The 24,708-nt window shown below is 36.0% G+C and overlaps 1 protein-coding gene across 5 annotated transcripts in view; it reads left to right on the top strand.

The window, feature by feature from the left end:
• Agmo (alkylglycerol monooxygenase) overlaps window positions 1–24,708 on the top strand; it is a 379,192-nt gene that overhangs the window by 108,647 nt on the left and 245,837 nt on the right. For all 5 annotated transcript variants that reach the window (XM_076941966.1, XM_076941965.1, XM_076941964.1 and 2 more), the window contains one exon: window positions 5,839–5,934. In XM_076941966.1, the coding sequence (XP_076798081.1) occupies window positions 5,839–5,934 (96 nt within the window). The remainder of the gene's footprint in view (window positions 1–5,838; window positions 5,935–24,708) is intronic.

The raw sequence follows: 24,708 nt of genomic DNA, 5'->3' as shown, positions 1-24,708 counted from the left end.
ACCTATACCTGCAGTTACAAAGCTTGGGAGAATGAGGCAGGATTATTACCATGATTTCAAGGCCAACTTAGCCTGTATAGTAATCATTAGGTCAGCTAGGAATACACAACAAAACCTAGTTCTAAAACAAGCAAATGAATGAATTGAAAGAAAAATAATAAAAGACCTGGTTAGGAGAGAGGGAGGAAGGAAAGGAGGGAGGAAGAGGGAGAGAGGGAAAGAGAGGGAGGGAGGGAGGGAGGGAGAGAGAGAGAGAGAGAGAGAGAGAGAGAGAGAGAGAGAGAGAGAGGGAGGGAGAGAGATATGTTTGGATAATTTTACAGTAAAGTATATGGTAGGTACTACATTTATTAAATACATAGATCTGTATAAAACTATAGTCTATGAAATAAAGGACTTTGAAAATAGTGCATATTGGTACTGGTAGCTGGTTTAGTATATAAAAAATGATCAGTTCAATGTCACAGGTCCAGCAGAGTCATCGCTAGCAAAAGTCTTACTCTCTGCTTTAAATCGGGCATACTCTTGCTGTCCCCTGGTAGATAGTAATTATAAATGGGCTCCCTCAGGTTTAGTTAAGTACCATTCTTGAGGAAGAACTTTTATGTCATTATATTCACCACTGTAAGCATACCCATTCAAGAATTCAAAATACTGAGCCCTGAAACAGAATTTAATCAGCTGCTCATCTCCTTCAGGTACTAGAGGAGGATGGAAAAGGAATAGTTTTAGAATGAAGCAAATAGCCAACCATGGTCAAATTTACCATCAGTAGTGATACCATTGGTAGCAGCAAATTTAGTAAAATATAAGAAAAATAAATTTTTACCCCTGAAGATTTCATCTCCCAAACCTTTAACTCCAACATAGTCAAGGGCTATTCTAGTTTTGTTTTCTTGCTATGCTAAACACTACAAATAAAGGCAACTTGGAGGAGGAAAGGGCTTTTTTCATACTAAATTAGTGAACAAAAGAAATTTACTTACAGAAGTATTTTAATGTACATTATAAAATAGGTGAAAAATATACAATACTTGTATAATTTCTGATAAAAGTAAGGAATATTTGATATCTTTAAGAAATAGTAAGAACAAATACAAACACACACACACATACACACACTATATATATATATATATGCATATATACATATATATATGCATATATATTCTATATATATATGACATGTGAAAGTATATGTGAATGGGCATGTGGATGTGCATATGTACATGATACACATGTATATGATTGAGTATGTTTATATGTATACACACACACACACACACACATAAAAGAAATCTAAATCTTTTGTCTAGTTCAGTTGCTACTTTGAACCAATCAATCAGTGTTTAAGTCTTAGTGGTAGTGAAGATGAAATACAGCTCTTAATATTTTCTCTGCTTTTGTACATGATTAATTCAAGGCCACCCTAAATAGTGGCTGAGACATTCTTGGAGACTTTTCAAGTACATTTCTCATGCACAATACTGGATTTTTTATATTGCATGCAATAGTGCAGGGTCTTTTTATTTTCTCATACTTTCTATTTTTCCAATTGCTGGCATTGGCATTACATAAATGTGAACAAATTAGAAGTTAACAAGTTGGAAGTAACATATTTAATGCACCACGGATCACAATCTACTATGAGTTTTTGCTACAGAAGAAAAGCATTTTTGGATCCTCATGAGTTACAGAGACAAAAGTATACTCTGAACCTTGTCTCAAAACTCCAAGACATCCTTCACTACCATCAACCAATCCTCTAAGATGCCAAGTAAAGGAGACTGGCATTTTTTCCTTTCTTTCTTTCTTTTTTTTTTTTTTTTTTTTTTTTTGACTTCCCTGATTTCTGAGTCTCAAGTATATCGTGCATCCAGGAAGTGGAAGGCTGTGGCTTGCCAAGCTGTTTTCGAAAGTTGTTTAAAAGTAACCTACCTCGCTGAATTCACATTACTCTTCCCAACAACCTGTTAGTCCCTTCTTGCTCTCACAGTGAATGAGAATCTGAGAAAGGAGCTGAAGTGTTGCTGTTGAGAATCACACAAGAGGCTAAAGTATACAACGTAATAACAGTTTGTAAAGCCACTTCCATGGTCCTGCTCTCACCTCATTTTTCCATAGATACCATTCTCTGGCAATTCCTGGCATGATGAAAGAGGCTGGGAGTGAAGTAGTTCACTGAAGCAAGCTTGCATTTCTAGGTGGTTTGTTTTACTAGAAGATAGTCTGATAATGAGCTACTGTTCCAAATTATTAGATTACTGTCAGTATTGCTGAGTTGAGGGACGCTTCATGGAGGAAGTAATGGGTCTTCCAAACTTGAAGGAATAGCAAAAATTAGCCAAGGACAAGGTTGTAAATGGAATGAAGGTTGTATGAAAGTCATATACATGGAAAAGCACAGAATTATGGTGAAAGGGTAGTTTTAGAGAGAGAAGAGCAAGTTTTGTTCAATAGGTTAAAAACACTTAACTTCCTGAGGAATCTGATAAAGGATCAGAGACTGGTAGCTTAGAACGGAATGGATTTCCTTACAATCCTTGAATCTGCCAGTGGTGTAAAATCAGCTGATCCAGGACTAACTTCTCCCCTGAAAGTCCTGGACCCCATTTCAGGCCTAGCCCTTGGTTGTTAGCTGGCAGCAGCTACACTTTTTATGGTTAAACACTGCCTCCTCTTTTCTTTATCTTGTTTTCCAGCATGCATGTCTGCCTTTGGCACACAATTTCATTTTGTAAGAACACCACTTCTATTGAATTGATCCCACTATTTTTAATTCATTTTTACTTGATTGTTTCTGGCAATATGCTATTTTCAGAAAAGTTCACATGGCAAGGTGTTCTTTCGGGGAGGACACCACTCAACCTATGATAGTATGATGTTGTCTAAAATGTAGTGTGCGTGAGAAGGTGAGATGTATAGGAGAAAATGCACAGGTACATAGGCATGGAAACAGAAAGACAGGCTGAGATTATATCAAAAATATTGAGTTTTTTGTTACTGTCCTAAATACTTCTCCAAACATAAGAAGTGTTTTATGAGACAGCTAAAGATGGCCTTTAAATCTCCATTCATCTGCCCACCACAGTATTCTCTTTGCTGGGGTACAGGTATGGAATATCGCACTGGCAGCAAATATATTTTAAATACAAATGTTAGTGTTCTGTACCTGTAATGAAGGATCTGGCTTTTTCTGTTATCATGGACTTGAGGAGTATGGACACACTCACTAATTTTTAGTCTTCTGAAGGGAAAACAAAACAAGCTTTTTCTATAGATAATACTATAAAAGTTGAAACTTCTAGAAGTAAAGATGTCAAAGAATTAAACTACTTAGAATCCTTAGGTCCTGAAAGTTTTGTTTGTTTGTTTATTGTCTCTTAAATTACTAGGAGCTGACAAGACTGTTCAGTGGTTAACAGCACTGATTACTCTTCTAGATGACTGGGTTTTGATTCCTGGCAATCACATGCCAGCCTACAACCACCTGGAGTTCCAGAAGACCCAAGGCCCATTCCTTGCTTCATGGGCACCGGTCAAGGCTTCATTAGACCCTGTACATATACTTTGCACAGATATACATCAAGGAAAACTACCAAAATATAAAACAATAGTAATAAATGATAAAATATGTATACACTTAAAGTTTGAGCATTTGGCTTAGCAGTTTACTAGTAACTAAGTGTCCTCCTAGCCCTGATTTTCTTCCCAGGTCTGCCTGTATGCACGTATTTTCTAACACAGGCAACCTCAGGTGCTTCCTTCCCAAAATGCATGTACCATTTTAGTCCACATTGAAATTCTTGGGGCATGAAAAATCATCTCTCGACCCATACTCCGCACACTTGCCATTAGGTGTTATATGTTAGTAGTCCTTCAGCTGGCTGTGCTGTGTGTGGCCTCCTACTCTGACCTGGGCTTCCAGACATAGAAAAACTGTCTAAGTGCTCAGTAAGCTATAAAACAAACATGAAACCTCTTTGGTTTCTCTTCTTTGTTCTTGGGAAACCTTTCTAGGATTTCAGTCACTTCAAGCTCTGGTTACTGTTACCTCATGCATGCCCTTTATGAAAGACTACAGTGAAATGTGAAATCTTTCTCTTTCTACTCCTATTCACATCTTCAATTAATTCATGTCAGAGCTGAACATATCCTCTTATTCTACTTTTAAAGATAGCATTCATCTCTCATTTAATGCTTAATTTGGCCATATTACTCTTCTTCTTTTCTCTCTTGGACGTATTTAAAAGTAGATATTACTTTCTGAAAATCTTGTAAAAATAACTAATTCTCCAGATATAATTTTCATCTCAGTGATTTAAAGCTGAATAGAATCACCCTTTCTAGCTCTTTCTGATCTCTGCCTGACTGGTTCAATCCAACTAAAACCCTCTCCAAACTGACTGATTCAATCTGGCTTTTCTTGGCTTTTGACTAAATTTCTCTGCTCAAATGAACTCTGGCAATTTGTTCAAACCTTCTGTCTCTTTCTTATTCTCTGGTGTCAACTGTTGCAGCTGACCAGTGTTGAACTCACAAATGAACTCAACTCTACTGCACTGACTCCAGTGAACTGAACAGAACTGAACTAAACTGACTGAACTCCACTCCACTGCCTGAACTCAACTGACTGCACTCACTGAAATGCTATCCACCCCAGACTCTCTCTATGCTCCTCTTAGTAGCCTCTTTCTGTTCTCCTGAGAGTTTAGTGTGCTTTATCTTTGTCACATTTTTCTATGATTTGTGATTATGTAGTCTGTAGTGAGACCATGACTGAGAAGCTGAACTCTTGAATAACAAACCTATTTTCTTTTATTGTTTACTAATTTGATCCATTGTTTCTAAATTTATCGAAATATCATGAAACGCATTCTGCTTGCCACTAAAATATAAAAGTATTTATTTTAGTTGACTTAAATTGAGAACATAAAAAGAGTTTAATGTCTAATTTTCAGAGCAAACCCATTACTAAATATCCTTCAAGAGTATGTTTGCCCGATCAAGGACAAAGACTTCATAATAATTCAGCAATTAAATTATAGCATTCAGAAAAAAATATTTTTAAAATATGCAGCATTTTTAGAAACATGGATTAGATAAGATCAGGAATGTAAAGCAGAACTGAGATTCTTCAGATACTGATTTGATTCTTTTGAATTTTTTTTCCAAGGAAACAGTTTTGACCACATAAAACTACTCACAGGAACAAGCTGTTAGGAGACCACAGCAAGTCACACTTGCTAGTTAATTCTAAGCAGTTCTGAGGTTTAAGGAAAAGTCGGTTTTCCAGGGCAAGGAGATTTCCATCCTCAGAAAATCTCGACCCCTGCAACTATTTCCACTGTCCTCCCATTGCACTTCTTACTTCAATAACTTGGATAAAATTTTAAGAGATATTTTACCTTTAATCAATCATATATACATTAAAATGGAAAGCCTTCTATTCTTTCAGTATGTCGCGTACTTTCTTTTGTAATAATTCCACTTTATTATTGAAAAAAAAAACAGGCAATAACTGAGCATTTGGGAGTGGTCAAGTACAAAGGCAAGTGCTTTACAATTTTGCTTTAATAAAGTATTTGTGCATTATAAGCAGCCATTTTACTTCCAGAAAACACATATTAAAAAGAAATGACACAGAGAATGTGATATTTTAATTTAAAAAACGTTAGATGTCAAATAGAAGACTAGTTGTTGCAAGCCTATCACTATGTGAACAATTAATATTACAAAATATATTACATGGAAAATTGTGTTTGCTGAAGTACGAACATTATTATAGTTGAGGACACGTGATTATAAAGTGATGTGAATGGTTTCTTTCTTTGAAAGGTTTTCTACTGTCCCCTGGCTCTTTTCATACCACCTTCGGTGTTTGCTGTTCATATTCAATTCAATCTCCTCTACCAATTTTGGATCCACACAGAGGTAAGTATGAGAGAGTGTGTGTATGTGTGTGTGCTAAAAATTTTATACCAAAACAGCCTCAAGCAATGTCCTAAAAATGTATTTGCTGCTGATTTATTGTGTAAGAAAAATCGTAGTTGCCTTCTTTAAGGAGAAACATCTGTTCATTTTTATTCCTTTTATTCTTAATATATATTGCAAAGTTTATAAGATGCAATGAAGCCAGTTGGTCCCAATTAAATAAAACAATTTTTGAACTATTAAGTACCAAAATATTTTAATACTATATTTGCTACAATATCTCTCTGTATTACAGTTCATTAAACATTACTAAACCAGAGATGTTGAAATCCATTTTAATTTAAAGATAGAAGTGAGTGTGTGTGTGTGTTTGTGTGTGTGTGAAGATTACTAGAAAAGATGTTTAACATTTTAACATTTTCAGAAATTAAGAAAAAATGTTGGTACTGTATTTATCTTACTTTAATTACAATGTTTGTGTTTTGTTTAAATTTCTTCAATATATTGTTATGGTTTTATTTGTTTTCTCTGGAAAACTGAATATGCAGCTTCTCAGGTCTTCTAGAGACTTTCAGATATTCAGGCTTATATGTTTACATTAAGCAACCACTTGGCTTATGAACTATTTGTCTTGGTTTTGTTGTAAAATATAGACATATCACAGACCCAGAAAAATTGCTACATACATAAGAGAAATATTTTAAGCATTTGTGTTTATTGGCAGACTTCTGAAGCCCTCACAGTGAGCACATTGATCGGTGGTGCAATGCTGTGCTGTGAACAGTATCAGTAGGCACAGCGGCACCAAATGCCAAGTCTTGGCATACTGAAGCATTATATTATCTGCAGGATTTCATACTGCCATCACTGGGATATAAACACTGCTACCTTGACGTTGGACATATATGTATTATTTGACGATCCATCATGAAATACTATTTTTTTTTATGATACTTAACATACATCAAACAGCTTGTATTATAACCATCTGAAAGAGTTGAGGCCAGTTCTGGCTCTAGAGGTCAAAGACCAAATTTGTTTAAATCAAAAAAAGGAAGAGATCTGCTGATTTACGTGGAGGGGTTAAAGGAGAATAACATTTTTATAAGGTCTTTGCCCAAGGTCACGCCTTGTGTCTGGTCAGCCATTAGTTAGGATACGCAACAGTGATGCTGAAAGAACTTCTACCTTTCCCTGTTTCACCAAGAAATCCTTGAAGAAAGGCTCATGTGCCATTTCAGAAAAAAAGCAGTGGGGAATTTTTTGAGACCAGTTCCGCTAGCCGCACGCCTTTCCAGCTGGGTAGCAGTGTGTTGGAGCCTATCACACTTGTACTTCATATTTTTGCAGGAACTTTAACAAAAAGAGTCACCTTTGGTGAATTGCATGAGAGGCAAGCCCCCATTTCATGAACTTAATGTTTGAATTTTGGAATGGGTTATGTTATAAGCTATGAATTTATTTCTGAAAATTTCTGCAGCTGTGAAATTACAGACAGCATACTTTCATTTGTTTACAAGTAAGAGAATTATTCAGGAGAAAACTCAAAAGCCTTCTGGTGCTGATGGAGTCTAGAGACAGAGAAATTAAATATATACATCTGGTAGGGGAAGATCTAATTTTCTTTCTAGTACTTAAATATTTATGTATTTAATTTTATATGTATGTGTGTGCATGTGTGCACATGTGTGTGTGTGAGTGTGTGTGTGTGTGTGTGTGTGTGTGTGTGTGTGTGTGTGTGTATGCTCGAGTGTATGTTTGTATACCATGCATGAAGTTTCTGAGAAGGTTAAAAGTTTAGGGAGTTAAAACATTTGTTTGACATGATTTGATTGCTGGGAGCTTAATTCCAGTCCTCTGCAAAGTAATGATTACTTTTAATCACTGCACAATCTCTCCATCTCCCACAGAGATTTAATTTAAAATTTTTTTTTTCGTTTTTAAACTTTTATGGGTTATTTTATTTATTTACATTTCGAATGTTATCCCACTTCCTGGTTTCCCCCTTGGAAACGTCCTATCCCACACCCCTCCCCCCCCCCAACCTGCTTCTACAAGGGAGCTCCCTACCCACCCATTCCCATCTCAAGCCTTCACAGGACCAAGGGCATTTCCTCCCATTGATGCCAGATAAAACCATCCTCTGCTACACATGCAACTGGAGCCATGGGTCCCTCCATGTGTATTCTTTGGTTGGTAGTTTAGTCCCCGGGAGCTCTGGATTAGGGGCTCTGGTTGGTTGATATTGTTCTTCCTATGAGATTGAAAACCCCTTCAGCTCCTACTGTCCTAACCCTTACTCCTTTATTGGGGTCCCTGTGCTCAGTTCAATGGTTGGCTGCAAACATCCACATCTGTATTGGTAAGGCTTTTGCAGAGCCTCTCAAGAGACAGATATATCAGGCTCCTGTCAGCAAGCACTTCTTTACATCAGCAATAGTGTCTTCATTTGGTGGCTGCTTATGGGATGGATCCCCAGGTGAGGACATATCTGTATGGTCTTTCCTTCAATCTCTGTTCAACTCTTTGTCCCTGTATTTCCTTTAGACTGGAGCAATTCTCAGTTAAAAGACTCAATACCAATACTCTTTAAACTATTCCACAAAATAGAAGCAGAAGAAACTCTACCGAATTCATTCTATGAAGCCACAGTTACACTGATATCAAAACCACACAAAGACCCAACAAAGAAAGAGAACTTCAGAACAATTTCCCTTATGAATATTGATGCAAAAATACTTAAGAACATGTCAAAATTCACCACAATCAAGCAGGCTTCATCCCAGGGATTTATGGATGGTTGAATATACAGAAATCTGTCAACATAATTTACTATATGAATAAACTCAAAGAAAAAAAACCTATCACATTAGATGCTGAAAATGCATTTGACAGAATTCAACACCTGTTCATGTTAAAAGTTTTGGAACGATCAGGAATTCAAGGTCCATACCTCAAGAATATATTTCAACATGTATTTGTCCTTTGTAAACTAGAAGGTAACATAGCCTGAATCCCCAATTCTGACCATATGGGCTTGATCACCAAGACCCATTGTAGAAGGAGAGAACTTACTCAAGCAAGTTATCTTTAGGTCTCCACATGAGCTCTGGGACACACACACACACACACACACACACACACACACACACACAAAACTAATTTTTTTAAAAATATTACCATACATCAAACTGTGCACATTATGACTAAAATTCTGTTAGCCCTCAAAGCTTCTTGCACACTCTAATGTCCCGCATTATGGAAGTGACTCTTTAGTAAAAGACTTTGAATGAGCTGCAGGCCTTCCTGTATTGTTCACATGGCTTGGTACATTCATAAACAGAAGTTTATTTTCTACTATCCAAAAGTTTGGTTCTTAAAGAAGGGAAAGCTCCTTAAAGAGACACTGACTTTTTTTTTTTTTTTTTGAAAAGGAAACATTCAGCTTCTTTCAAATCATTACATCTGACAATAGGAGGAAAGAATAAAACATTTGATACCACATATATAAGCCAATATTTAAGTCATAGACTAACAATATTTTTACTATGGATTCTTTTACCAAAAAAACAAAAGTATCTTGGTCCTATCTTTATTGGAAAGTTACGAAACATTGGTTTGTTTTGACATTCTATTCTGTGTGTGTGTGTGTGTGTGTGTGTGTGTGTGTGTGTGTGTGTGTGTGTGATTATTGAAGTGGAAGTGACTAGGTCTCTCGGCATAGCCTTGGTTGTCCTGTAACTCATCATGTAGAACAGTGTGGACTAAAACTCAGAGATCCATCTGCCTCTGCTACCAGAGTGCTAGGAGTAAGGGTACACATACAACACTGACCTGTTGCTGAGTTTTTAGTGTCTAACAATTTGTTCACTTTTCATGGATCTCAATTGTTAGCAACCCACACTTGGTGTGCTCTTTTTCCACAAATGCATGAATACGGAACAGACACGTTTTTATACAGATGACATTCATGGTTATAAATTTCCATTCCTTATGCATTAGTGGTATTGTGTTTAAGCTGCCCCAGCATGATATAAGTGTGAATAACCTGGATTAATCTAGATTATCTCATAATCTGTTACCATGCTTGAAAAGTGGAAAGCTATATGGGATTAATTTAATGCTTTGATACTGAAAATTGGAATCATGATTGAAAGAGTTTTATAATATTAAACTGAAGCGTTTGAAGAATGTTGATTCTTTGGCTCAGATTTCGGGTATTGTTTTATTTGTGTGTATGTATTATTTTTTTAGTCTTTACCTACCACAAACCTTGAAACATGTTCTGTTTAGATTTCACTTAGAACTTTAAAAAGTTTAACCTTTACCTTTCGGTTTATATTAAGTTTAAATATGTGTCATTTAGGCATATGCCATATGCATCAAGATCCATTGCTCTTTGCATTGAACCCAGTGCCCTATGCAGGTATATTCTCACTCCAACAGGTTTATCTGCTGGATGGTCTTTACTTTATTAAAAAGAAATTGATTATCTATGAGACTTTTGTTTTCATAAACTCTTTCATTGTTTACTTATATTCCTTTACACAATTATTTCACTTTACTGATAACTGTAATTTGTAACAAGAGTTTTGGTATAGTTTATGAAATTTGTTTAAAAATCTCTATTAGAGTTTTGTGGGTCCCTGTGGCTGGTACACAGGGATGTCCTCTACAACGTAACAAGATGGCAGGCCCCAATAACCCGAGAAAGTTCTTGGGTTTCCAAGATTTTTATTGACATGATGTATGAAGGTTAAGTCTGGATGTACACCTCTGTGAAACTCAGGGTTGACCTGAGATAAAACAGGGAGAAAAAAAAGGCGGGGAGGGGGTCTGGGGAAGAATTCTTAATTGACTATGCCCTCTTGCCTTCAGGAATCTCATTAGTATGTAAATATCTTGAGGCTGAGGCCTGCCTTCTACCTGTGGAGGGGCTGTAGGGAGCCTTGCCCTACCAAGTTAATGGAATTCCACCACACTATGTGTTAGTAGCCTGGATTCTGGGAGAGGTGTAATAGATGCCCATCCCTTGCAGGGTCTCTGGGCTACTTCCAGCCAGCACTTCTACCAAAAACTAAGACCCTTTTCACAGCCCTACAGATTTTTTTCAGGATCAATGTGGAAGAAAACGTTTTATCCTTTAGTTGCATCTCATTTTTTCCCTTGATTTATCACTTTAGTAAGAAGGTATGAGCTAGAGAAAGTTACAGGCATCTTCTCACAGCCTATTCCTCTTAAGCATTTTTTCTCTGAGCAACTTTAATTCTCTTGTCCTTTTTCTGTTAGTAATGATTTTTCTAGTTATGACTTTTAAAATATTAAGTCATATGAATGTATTCCTGATTCTCTGCACAGACACCACATATGTCTATGTGCCTCTGGTGGTGAGAAGGTGTCTAGCTCCCTAGAACTGGAGTTATAGGCAGTTGTGAGCCACCCAATGTGTAAGTCATTTGCAAGAATAGAAGGTGCTCTTAATTTGGGAGGCACTCTCCATCCATTTTTTTCTGAATTTGCATAAATGTCATTTGTCATTTATTTATGGATCTAATAACATCACAATTATTTAAGATTCTCTTAGAAACTGCTTTTACCAAAAAGGTTGGAGTCTTCAAGTGTATCTTGAAAGTAACTAACATCAGTATAAAAGGATGATATTTTCACTTCCTATGCCTTTTTGACTCCTGATTGCCTCTGTACATAGTCCTATTAATTAACCCTAAGTCTCTAAATTTCGGTATTATATACTCTATCTCATTCCTCAAGGCTGAAAGCACAAAGAGTAAATAGAGCATTTTTACTGCGAACCCTTAAGATGCCATATTCTGCTGCCTTGAGGAAACACTTTAAAGTCTCCACTCATTGTTCTAACCCTGATTTCATAGTGGATTCTAGGGGGAAAAAAGTAGTTTCACAGACACTCCACCAATGTTGAACCCTCTCCCAAACTGAGGCCCAAAGTAACAATTATCTGATGAGAAGCAGCTTGTCCCTGGACAATTTGAAGAGTGTTGGAGGCTACACTGCAACATCAGAATTGATGTAATGATTAGCTATACTGTTGATGTTTCATTGTGCATACCCTTTGCTCCCAACACAATTCTTTCTCTACATAACTAAGGTTCTTCTCAGTCATGCAGGATAGATATAAATGCATAATTCCTGTATTTTCCAAATAAATATTAAAGTCTTTTCTTATCTTTTCATCATTATTTTTATTTGTTGATTTTGGAGAAGTAGTCAACTGTCTGCTGATATGTTTTTATCTCCAAATTTGCATTCTTGCTTAGGACTCTGGTTATAATTCTATTTATAGCCTCTCTATCTTTTGAATAGTATTCTTAAGTTTAATAATTATGCAGATAATATAAAGTTTTATATATTATTTTAAATTTTACGTTATATATCTCATCTGTGTCTTAACTTTTTACCCAAGAGTATTGTACCACTCTATTTAAGAGTATATAGTAGTATTACAATAGCCATAGGCCTTATTTAGACAATCTGGAAGTGCCCCTTACCTGTACTAGTAGTGTAGGTTTCTTTTAGTTGGAATCTCTCAGCTGGGGATTTCTAGACTTTGTTTGTGTCAAGCTGTGTTTTCCATACAGTAATGTTCAAGGTAATGGTTGGGCTTTCTCTCTCTACTCTTCTTCCCTAGACATAACCTTAAGTTATCCTTTTCCCCTTCCATTATTGAAGGCTATTGTTATAAGGATCTTGCTTAGTTTTCAGATCTTGTGAACTCTATTTTAAGAAGTCAGACAAGGTACAAAGGGTACAGCAGAGAAGATGGGTCATGTTTATTGCAAAGTAGAGCACCTTCAAAGACCAAGAGTGGACAATGACCAAAAGGGAACAACAATATGAAGAAACTATATTTTAAAGGTTTGGTGATGGTTTCTTCTGGGCATATTACTGTACATGTGAGTCAGAGGCTTGTTTTGGACTAGTTCTTAAGGACAGGAGAGTAGTCTAACTTTGTTCCTTAAGAAAAGTGTTGTCATATACAGTTTTTAATCTTGACAATCAAACAGTATCTTTTTAATATTAAAATATAATTAATTATTTCCTCCTTCTAATGTCTCCCTTCTAAGTCCCACCCCTATGCTTGCCTTATTCTATCTATCCTTATTCTATCTTGAACTCAAAGGCTTTTGAATATATATTATGCCTAAATATACAAAATCAATTTGTCATTTCATGTAGTGTTACTTGTATATATATATATATATATATATATATATATATTACTTGTATATATATATATATATATATATATATATATATATGTAACACTACATGAAATGTATATATATCATATACTATATCATATATATATGATATAGTATGGTGCACTGTATTTTACAGGTGTTGTTTAGGCAGCCATATTGTTAAGATATAATGGGTGAGGGATCTTTGTATTTTTAGTGACACAAACTCACAACAGACTTCCTAGTCCTCTTAGAATCTTTATGTTCACCTTTTCAGTATTTTCTGGGTTTGAGGTATACAAGGTATATTGTAGATGTATCAGTAGAGGTTGTGCTGTAGAGAAGTGTAGCTCTGATCCCTCACAAAAGGAACTTCTTTTTGAAGCAGATGGGGATGATTACAGAAAGTACAGCAGGTCAAAAGGCAGAAAGAAATTTCTATAATTGTTATCAGAATTTTTGAGAAGTTTCACTTGAGCTGCCAAGTATTAACAGAGAAATAAAGGTACTATTCAGTGTTCTTAGTTTCATAAATTAAATAACTTAAGAATGGATTCAAAAGGAAGCTCAAAGCAAATTTATTTTGATAAAATTCAGGAACCAACAAACATATAAGGCAAAATGAAAATATTAGCAACAGCCAAGAGTATGGAGAATGAGAAAAAAGAAAAGAAAAGAAAAGAAAAGAAAAAAATCATTAAGCAACAAAATCAGGAAGACAAGAGGAGGAGGGAACAATGTTCAATATTTGAGAAATATCCTTAAAAAGTGAAAAAAGGTAAAGAGAAAACAATGGCTAAGTTATGATTTTCTGACTGATTAAGAAAAACAGGTAGGATTAATTCATTGACGTTAGTGACAGAACAAGGGTCAAAATTTTCTGGATTATAAAACACATTTTCCTATCAAAGGGGACATAATTCCATCCATTACTTAGTGGAACTTAAGTCCACCTTCCAAGTAGAATTTGTGTGTGTGTGTGTGTGTGTGTGTGTGTGTGTGTATTGCCAGAAGGAAATAACTTCTTCTCAATAAGCCTTCCCTACTAGAACATAATCAGGGAAAGAGATACAATTCCGGTACCATTCTTTTGACTAAAATTTATGTATAAGCTGTATGTATGTATGCATCTATGTATGTATGTATGTATGTATGCATGCATGTATGTACATAATCCTTCCCCTCAGAGCTCCAAGGACCCCATGGAAGAAGGGGAAGGAGGATTGTAGAAGTCAGAGAGGATAGAGGAAAACAAGAGAACATGATCCACTGAATCAACAAAGCAGGGTTAATATGGGCTTACAGAGACAGAAGCAGCCAACATAGGTGTGCACCAGGCCTTCTGTGTATATGTTATGGCTGGTAGCTTGTGATTTTTGTGGTACTCCTAACAGTGGCAGTGGGTGTCTCTCTCTGACTCTTTGCCTGCACTTGAGACACTTTTCCTCCTATTAGTTTGTCTTATCTAGCCCTGGTAGGAGGGCTTTTGCCTTGTCTTATTGCATCCTGATTTGTCATGTTTGGTTGTTGTCTCTTGGAGACCTGCTCTTTTCTGAAGGGAAACAGATGAGGGTTGGATCTGAGGGAGTGAGGAGGAGACTGGTTCTTAGAGGGTGGAGAGAGGGAAAACTGTGGTCAGGTTGTACTGTATGATAGAAGAATCTATTCTCAATAAGAAAAATAGTTAACTATATTACTTCTAATTATGTATATGTGTTTTGTGGGGAGGAGGATGGATGTGAGAAGAGTACCAGGGGGAGTCCAGAGGCCTTGGATCCTCATGTTTTGTTTTGTTTTTCTTTTTGGGTATTAATTATGAAGAGCACTTTACAATTAATTTCTGCTGATTCTAACATTTGGGTCACATTAAATAAAATCTACTTTTATCTGCTGTTTTTGTTTTGTTTTACTTTGTCCACCCCCTTCCATCTCCACTATGAGAATCACATTTCAAATTTGTCTCTTTGTCTCTATTTCAATTTGAAGGTAGTGAAAAGATTGTGTAACTTTCAGTAACTAATTTCTACTTTGTCTGTTCTCATGGCCATATCTATAGCACTAATGCACCTTCCTTACCCTTAGAGATTTTAATCTTGGATGAAGTCTGCCTTTGTTGTTGTTTCACTGGATTATTTACTTAACAGAGCCTTAAAATCTTCATCAATAGCATAGTAGAATGAAGTCATTGCCCAGAAATTATCTTGCATTTTCTGTTTCAATGACCTGTCCATTAGTGATAGTGGGGTGTTGAAGTCTCCCACTATTATTGTATGAAATTTAGTAAAGTTTCTTTTATGAATGTGGGTGTCTTTGTATTTGGGGCATAGATGCTCAGGACTGCAACTTCATCTTGGAGGATTTTTCCTTTGGTGAGTACAAAGTGTCCTTCCCCATCTTGTTTGATAAGTTTTGGTTTAAAATCTATTTTATTGGATATTAGAATAACAATTCCAGCTTTTTTCTTGGGACTATTTGCTTGGAAAACATTTTTCCAGACTTTTACTCTGAGGTAGTGTCTGTCCTTGTCACTGAGGTATGTTCCTTGTATGCAGCAAAATGCTGAATCTGGAATATGTATCTAGTCTATTAGTCTGTGTCTTTTAATTGGAGAATTTAGTCCATTGATGTTTAGAGAAAGTAAAGACAGATGATTGATAGTTCCTGTTATTTTTGTTGCTAAAGGTGGTATTATGTGTGTACAATTTTTTTCTTTTTGGCTTGCTGTGAACTACTTAGTTTGTGTGTGTGTGTTTTCTTGGGTGTAGTTAAACTCCTGTGTTGAAAATTTCATTCCAGTATCTTCTATAGGGCTGGAGGAGACAGATATTATTTAAGTTTGGTTTTGTCATGGAATATGTTGGTTTTTCCATCTATGACAATTGAGACTTTTGATGGGTATAGTATTCTGGGCTGGCATTTGCATCTGGATGACATCTGTCCAGGATCTTCTAGCATTTAGTCTCTGTTGAGAAGTGTGGTGTAATCCTGATATGTCTTCCTTCTATGTTACTTGGCCTTTTCCATTACAGCTTTTAATATTCATTTTTTGTTCATGCACTTAGTGTTTTGATTATTATGTCAACAGAAGAATTTATTTTCCTGTCTAATCTATTTGATTTTCTGTAGGCTTCTTTTACAGTTATGGGCATTTATTTCTTTAGGTTAGGGAAGTTTTCATCTATGATTTTGTTTAAGATGTTTTCTGTCCCTTTGGGCTAGGATTCTTCACCCACTTTGTTCATATTATTTTTAGGTTTGGTCTTTTCATTGTGTCCTGAATTTTCTGGATGTTTTGGGTTAGGATATTTTTTACACTTTGTATTTTTTTTTTGATGAATCAATATTTTCTATGGTATCTTCTACACCTGAGATTCTGTTCCTAATTTTTTGTATTCTGTTGCTGATTCTTGGATCTATAGCTCTTTTTCTCTTTCCTAAGTTGTCTATTGCCTCCCATTGTGTTTTATTTTTTGTTCAATTTCCATTTTAGTAATTCCTGCATCATCTGTCTTGTGTGCATGCCCCAGATAGCATGAATATTTGGAGGAAATTCTCACCTGTGTCCTTGGTCACTGCAGACCTTCTGGGAAGCAGGCAGGCTGCAGTATTTGGCTCCCCTTTCTCTTTTAATGATGCTTATAGCTCAACCTATGAGACTGTCTCATGATGTATTAACACAGCACTTGGTTTGGCTTTGACTTCATGTTTTGCCTAACAACACCCATTCTAACTATAGTGGCTACTGAGTCTGTAATTGTATAAGGCTATTACCCAGTATCACAAAATGAAATTGGGAAACAGAAATTCTAAAGGTAGAGATTTGTTTAGGGTTTTTCTAAATGACATGTGTGTTTATTGTCCTATATCTTTCCCACCATGATTGTGGAAATATCACAATTTGTGGAAAGTCATAGACAAAGTCTAGACCATATATAAACTTAGAGGTGAGACAGGTGAATATATACTTTACTGAGAACACAGGAACTTGACCTCAGGTTTCTTCATTGTATCTGTTCTCTAAAAGAGACACTTTATTCAAATCAAGTAACACTAAACAGAATCTTAAAGTTTAAGATTTCACTTTTGAAGAGAAAGGAGCCTTAAGAGCTCATAAAAGATAAGATTTCTATTCATTCCAGTGGGTATCAGGATGATTATTTCTCTTTAGGTTTATTACTGTGCTAAGGATGAGGACTTTTATATCTTTGGAGATCAGCTTCAAGCTGTGACTCCTGTTTAACTGGTAAATATACTAAGTAAGTCTCTACTAAAACCATAAATGAATACTCACAGTATTTTTATGGGACTCTTGAGTGTGAGACTGAGTGGGTCTCTGATTCTCCGCCCTGCTCTCAGTATTCTTCATCTTTTGTTGGAGCTCTATAAGCATCTTCAATATGATAGCTTCTGCTTTATCTTCTGTTTAATTTTGTGGTTTGGTTGCTATCTCCTAGAAACCTGTTCTTTTCTAATGAGAAAAGAAAGGGAATGGATGAGGGAAGAAAAAGAGAAACTAGAAGGGATGGAGAGAAGGAAAACTATAAGTAGGATGTATTGTATGAGAAAAGAATCTATTTTCAATAAAAATGTAGAGAGCAAAAGGATGTTCTTTTTTCACTTAAAACTCATTTTTCAATAGTCTGCTTTTCTTTAGAGAATTTAATCTACTTATTTTCAATGTATTTATTGAGGTATAGCATCTATCACATTGTTTCTTTGTTTCTAGTTATTTTATAAATCTTTTGTTCTTTTTTATTGGACATTTTATTTGCATTTCAGATGTTATCCACTTATCCCATTCCTCCGAACCCCCTGCCCAGGAACACCCTATCCCATTCCTCCTTCTCCTGCTTCCATGAGGATGTTCTCTCATCAACCCCCCCACTCCAACCTCCCCACCTTCGAATTCCCCACACTTGACCTCCAGCCCTCATGGGACCAAGGATCTCCTCTCCCACCTATCCCGGCAAGGCCATTCTCCCCTTCTTACACAGCTGGAGCCATGGCTCCCTCCCCATGTGGTCCCAGGCTGGTTGTTTAGACCCTGGGAACTCTGGTGGTTGGTATTGTTGTTTTCCTCATGGGGCCACAAACCCTTTCAACTCCTACAGTCTTCTCTCTAACTCTTCCATTGGGAACCCCTTGATTCTGAGCATCTACCTCTGAATATGTCAGGGTCTGGCAGACCTTTAAGGAGACAGCTATAACAGGCTCCTGTCAGCATGCATTTCCTGACATCAACATCAGCATCTACTTTTGATGACTGCACATGGGGATGGATACCCACTGGAATGGTCTCCAGACGGCCCCTCCTTTAGTTTCTGTCCCACATTTTGTCTCCATATTTGCTACCTTGAGTATTTTGTTCCTCCTTCTAAGAAGGACTGAAGCACCCACACTTTGGTCTTCCTTCTTCATGAGCTTCATGTGGTCTGAGAGTTGTACCTTGGATATTGTGAGCTTTTGGATTAATATCCAATTATCAGTGAGTACATACCATGTGTGTTCTTTTGTGATTGAGTTACCTCACTCAGGATGATATTTTCTAGTTCCATCCATTTACCTAAGAATTTTTCAAATTTATTGTTTTTAATAGCTGAGTAATACTCCATTGTGTAAATGAACCACATTTTTTATATCCTTTCCTCTGTTGAAGGACAGCTGGGTTCTTTCTGGCTTCTTGCTATTATAAATAAGGCTGCTATGAACTTCAATATGGCCCTTTCTTCTTGCCAAGCTGTAAAGCTGCTATTAGGTAGGACTCGTGAATGAAACCACCCTGGTGCAAACTGTGAGCAATGGTTTTATCATGTCCTACTGTAATCTGATTCAGAACATCCCTGAAGCTACTATAATCTTCTTTTTTTCCCAAAAAGGAGGAAAAACAAAAAGGTTTCTTAGACATGATACTAGCTGATACTGAAGTTTTATAGAGACTTCAGGGGTTCCAACATTTTTGGTTAATTTAACAGAGATGCATACTAGTAGCAATAAGCTGAGAGAATATAATAATAAAAATATTGCCAAGAGGAAAACAAGGTCAAAGCAAAGAGAGAAAGCTTAGTAACACAAGTTGGGGCTTTTATTTATACCTCTCCAGTTTTCCAGTTCATTTACTTCATAAAACCTTTTTCACACATCCTCTGTTACATGTAGCTAAACATAGAATTTACTCAAGTCATGTCTCTTTATCAACTTAAATCTCCACCCAGAAGTGTAGTTTCAGTGTTCTGATGAGCCAGAAGAGTATATTTGCACCCACCCCAGTGTCTAGTTGCCTTACGTTTTGCTAGTGCTACTCATATACTAATGTTCTAAAGCTTTGTCCAAGAGATTTCCAAACTCACGTTTCATACTTTCGCTGCATGTCCTGAGAATCACACACCTATGTTTTCACATGAACTACCATTCCTCTGTCTGTGTTTCTCTCTTTCTATCAAACTCTTACCTAAATTGATGTGGAAATCACATCCTAATAAATCCTACCTCTGCTTCAGGGTGGCTTGTTATGCAATTTTTTTTTTTTCTGGAGAGGAGTTAAGAATCCTGACTTTATATATCTGTAAAAGCTTTCTATGAAGAAATTCTCAGGTTGAGGCAGGCAGCACTGCAGAATTGTTATGGGGGAAGTTTAGGGTCTTTTCTTTAAGTTCTCAGTCTTAATAATAAAACCACTTGAGAAAGGACTCAAAAGACAACTTGGGGACAATTTAATCAGAGTTGAAACTAAGCAAAGCAAAACACAACAACAACAAAAAAACAACCAACCAACCAACCAAACAAACATACAGGAGAGACAAGTTGCACAATTTGACAGCTGCCCAAAGGAGAGAGAATGATTTGAGGAAGAAAGTCATGCACTTTTTAGTTAGGTATAAGGACTTAACAAGCAGGCAAACACATGACACAAAAATAGGCACATGGTAAATAGGGCAGGTGTGTCGGCTTTAGAGAAAAAGTGAAAAAGCTTCAAAAGCCCAAAGTGGTAAGAAAAACATGTTTAGAAAAGAGAATAAGAAAAGGAAGAGATATGTTGTTCTTGTTTTTTTTTTTTTTTTTTTTTTTTTTTTTTTTTTTGAGTGTTTGAACTGATCTATAATTCTGCAAGGCTGGGGTTCTGTAAGAGAATGCATAGGCAGGAAATGTGGGTGAGTGGGTAGGAGATCTTCTGAGATGGAACAAAGTGCATGACTTCATTAAACAGATAATTGCTCTAGCTCTTAAGTATAAGTTAAGGTGATACATAAATTTAAATTTGATGTAAAAAGTGCCTACTAATAAGGGCAAAGGGTTGCTTCATTTCTGTTCCCTAAAACAGACATTTTTCTTTTATTCTACTCAGGTAGAGGTAAACAGGTCTCAAGAGTTCCTAAAGAGTTCCTAAAGAGAAAGGCACCCCAGGAGTTTATAGTGCACAAGATTCCTCACTTCTAAGTCGTGGTCCTTTAACTAGGTGACTGATCTGCCCTACTGAGTGTTAGACATCTACCCATGCCAGATAGTCCACTGCCTTGACCAGAAGCAAGTACATGAGATTTTAATGCTACCTCCCCGTACTGTGTCCCCACACCACTACTGCTCATGGTGACAATGAGGTATTTTCTTCTGAGAACATATTACTTTAGACATTAAAAAAAAAGGCAATAAACTTTAAAATTTAGGATAGCTATAGGGATGCACTATGCAAAGTCAGATACCACAATGACCGAGTCTTTAGCTGGACGGTTAATAGATTCCAGGGTGCTGCAGACATTAGGGGATGCAGAGAAGTAGACACAAATGTTACTCTACACTGACAAAACACCCGGGAGACAGCAACAGAGGCTGATACAAGGAAATCTGAGGTTTAAGGATGCAACCAAGAAAGGATTTGATTATTATCTCTTCACATATCACCAAATTCCATTTTCATGAATGTTTGGATGTTTTCTTGTATTGTTCAGCATCTTATAATCTACTTAAAAGACCAGAACTCTGAAAGAATTGTTTTGATATACATATACAGGTAGACAGACACACAAACAGACAGATACACACACACACACATAAATACATACATACATACATACATACATACATTCATACATACACACATGCACATATATATGTGTACACACACATATGCATACCCAACTATACACACACACACACACACACAATGTCAATTAGCTTTCTGAAACAAAGTACATATTGGTAATGTGATTTTTAAGTCTTAATTGTAAAGAAAACTGGTTACTTCAGGCTTCTGGAAGAATTATTTTACTCTTCATGTAGGAAGAAGGAAGTGAATCTGCAAATCTATTTTATTAATAAATTTAAGCATTGCTTTGTCTTAAAGTGATACCTGGAAGAAAGTTATTGAATATTTTGCCACATTGTAATTATAAAACCTAAATATGAGAGTTGGAAACACAAAATTAGATATGTTAAGTGTTTGTTTGTTTGGCTTGGTTTTTGCTAATATTTTATATTTTTATTATTTAAAACAATGTTTAAATTTAAATATATTTTTATCACATTCTTCTGCTCTCCCAAGTCATTTCAGATCTTCTGCTACTTCCTAACCATTCAACTTTACGTTCTTTCTCAAAAAATACAACCCAAAACCAAGTCCAAGAAAACACACAAAACCCAGAACATTAAAAAATGTTACCCATAAAGAAATAAAACACCAAGTTGTAACTCAAATGAAAGTACACAAAAATTGTGGAGTCCATTGTTTGTTGATCATATGCTCCTGAGCATGAGATCTGCCCAGGAATGCCTGATGTGCAGTGTCATTATATTGGAGTAATCTCCCTTTCCCAGAAAGTATAATGACTGTTCTCTTTTTAACCTTTACCTTAGTGGATTAGTGGATGGGTTTATTTCTTTCTATCTTTCTCCTTTTCTCCCTTTCTCCCTTTCTCTCTCTCTCTCTCTCTCTCTCTCTCTCTCTCTCTCTCTCTCTCTCCCTCTCTCTCTTTCTCCCTCTCTCTTTCATGTACTCAGTCATCCATTCTTTTTTAGGATAAGGATTTGTAATCTTATTTGTAATTTGAAAAATACAGTAAGATAAAACTATCATTTTGAGGTTGGACAAGACAGACTAATAGAAGGCAAAGTGTCCAAGTGAGGACACAAAAGTCAGATACGCATATGCTGGCATCCTCTGAAATTCCATAAACACACTAACCTGGAATCCATAATATAATCAGGGAAGAGCTAGTGCAGAGCTGCGCAGGCCCTGTGCGTTCTGATTCTGTCTCCTTGACACATGAGCTTTACTCATGTTGATTTAGAGGCCTTATTTCCTTGGTGTCATTTGGCCCCACTGGTCTTACATCCTTTTGCCCACACCCCTCCACCCCCTTTAGCTTCCCTGTGCTCAGAGAAGACAGGGTTGGTAGCCATATCCTATTTTTATGTGTTCCCTTTATCTGTATCATGTCTAGCTATGGCTCTCTAAATTTGTTTTCATCTGGTGCAGGAGGAAGCTTCTCTGATGCTGGAGGAATAAGGCACAGATCTATGAGTACAGCGGAATGTCATTAGCAGTCATTTTATCTCTACATTTTCTCTTCTTTACATTCTGGCTCTCTCTCTCTGTCTCTGTCTCTCTCTCTCTCTCTCTCTCTCTTTCCTTTTTCTTTTTGACCAATATCATTTGATTTTGTAATATGTTCCTGGTTTAAAAGAATACAGATACACATTTTCATTTTCATTATGTAAACTATATCAATGTCTTTGTGTTCCCTGGGACTAAAGATTTCTCAGTGTTCATGTGTTGAAGTGACTTTCAACTTGAATATTTTTTCTGCACATCATAATCCTTTATACTGGGAAATAGGCATAATCACAACACAGCATTGTTGTGGGTCACGAAGACCATGTAGGTTACATGTTGACATACACAAAGTACAAAAATGTTTATGTGACTTAATTACTTTTGTGTAAATTTATAAAGCATTTCTAGCAATCATCATGGCTATTCACATACATTTTGTGTCATAATTTAATGCCTCTGTATTTTACTAGAAATCCTTTATATGAATACATTTAGAGGAATTTAGATTAAAACTTTGATTATTGTACAAAGTACTACTAACACTGCTTTGGGATAGATAGTAATAATCTATTGAGATAAATATACTGACTCACTTGTCCTATGTCAATCTATTTGGAAGTGTCAAAGTGGATGTACACTGCAAGAACAAAGCAAACAGAGAACAGGTGCTCTGATTTTGTCCATTCCACTTCTCAGCTTCCTTCTGGCATGTATTTCTTACACTAATCTGATAATAAAATATGTATCATATACTAAGATATATATATATATATATATATATATATATATATATATGTATGTATGTATATATATATACAGCAAAACAATTTCACACATTTCCCTTAAAATAATATGAAACATTAAGGGTGTACTAAATGAGATGTAAATGTGAAGTGTGGGTATATCTTACCTTGTTAGTGAAATTTTATTTGAAGGGAACCTTAAATAGCACTTGTGGCAAAAATTATTTCAGAAATTTGACAGTGAAAAAACAGGTGCCTTTAGGTTCACCTATTTCTGTTAATTAACACCATCTCTTTTAAAAGCTAAGAATATATATATATATATATATATATATATATATATATATATATTATAGCTATTTGTTAAGATGAGTTTCTGATCATTATTATCTGGAAGACTTCCCCATTAAGCAAAATAATGATGTGGTTATGTCAGATACCTAATGTGATAGGTGTGATTAAAAGTTTGATATATCATTCTTTTGTTTTTCTCCTGAAGTCTATGCAGCTGATTTTATATCTTTGCATACCTAGGTTTATGAGAAACAATCTCAACATATGTCTGTTACTCTACTTTGATGATTAATAGTATATCATTTCCCACTAAAACATTCACTATACCCTTGAAATTTCTTCCTAGACATTTAATCCTTCCCATTTGCAATCCCACATTAATTAACATTTTGTTATTGATAACATAGTATTATTAACTTTTCTACTATTGCAAACTTTTTTCTTTTATCCATTTTAAGACAATGGTGAGGGGTCACAACAGCTATGAACCTCATGCTGACAAACAATACTGGCAACTTTTTATATTTGTTTATATTTTTGTGAGTACGTGTGAGGATAAAGTGCCACAGTGCTTATGCAAGTGAGAAGAAAACTTTAAAGAACTCGTTCTCTCTGCCACCCTACAGATCCTGTTGGGAAATCATGTCCAGATAACTTTTCTGAGCTCAGAACAAAATGGAGAACTCCCTTTTTTTACCAGGGCTTCCTCTTCTCTGACCTTCTCTGGGGAGGCTGTCCCCCAAACTTCGACCTGAGGAAGGTCATATAGCTTTTGACAAACCTATAGGTTTCATTTCCTCTTTCCCAATAATAATCTGTCCAGTATGTACTAGGGATTCTGGCGTGCCTCTCCAAAAATGAAGCATTCACAGGACTTTAAACTCCAGCCAATGATTTCACATTCATCCTGAAAACTTCTTCCTCTCCATGGTTCATATATAGTCTTGTTCACTCTGAATAAAATGTATGTACA

The sequence above is a fragment of the Arvicanthis niloticus genome, chromosome 11 (genome assembly GCF_011762505.2).
Source record: "Arvicanthis niloticus isolate mArvNil1 chromosome 11, mArvNil1.pat.X, whole genome shotgun sequence".
Classification (NCBI taxonomy): domain Eukaryota; kingdom Metazoa; phylum Chordata; class Mammalia; order Rodentia; family Muridae; genus Arvicanthis; species Arvicanthis niloticus.
This window is presented reverse-complemented; position numbering and strand designations above follow the sequence as displayed.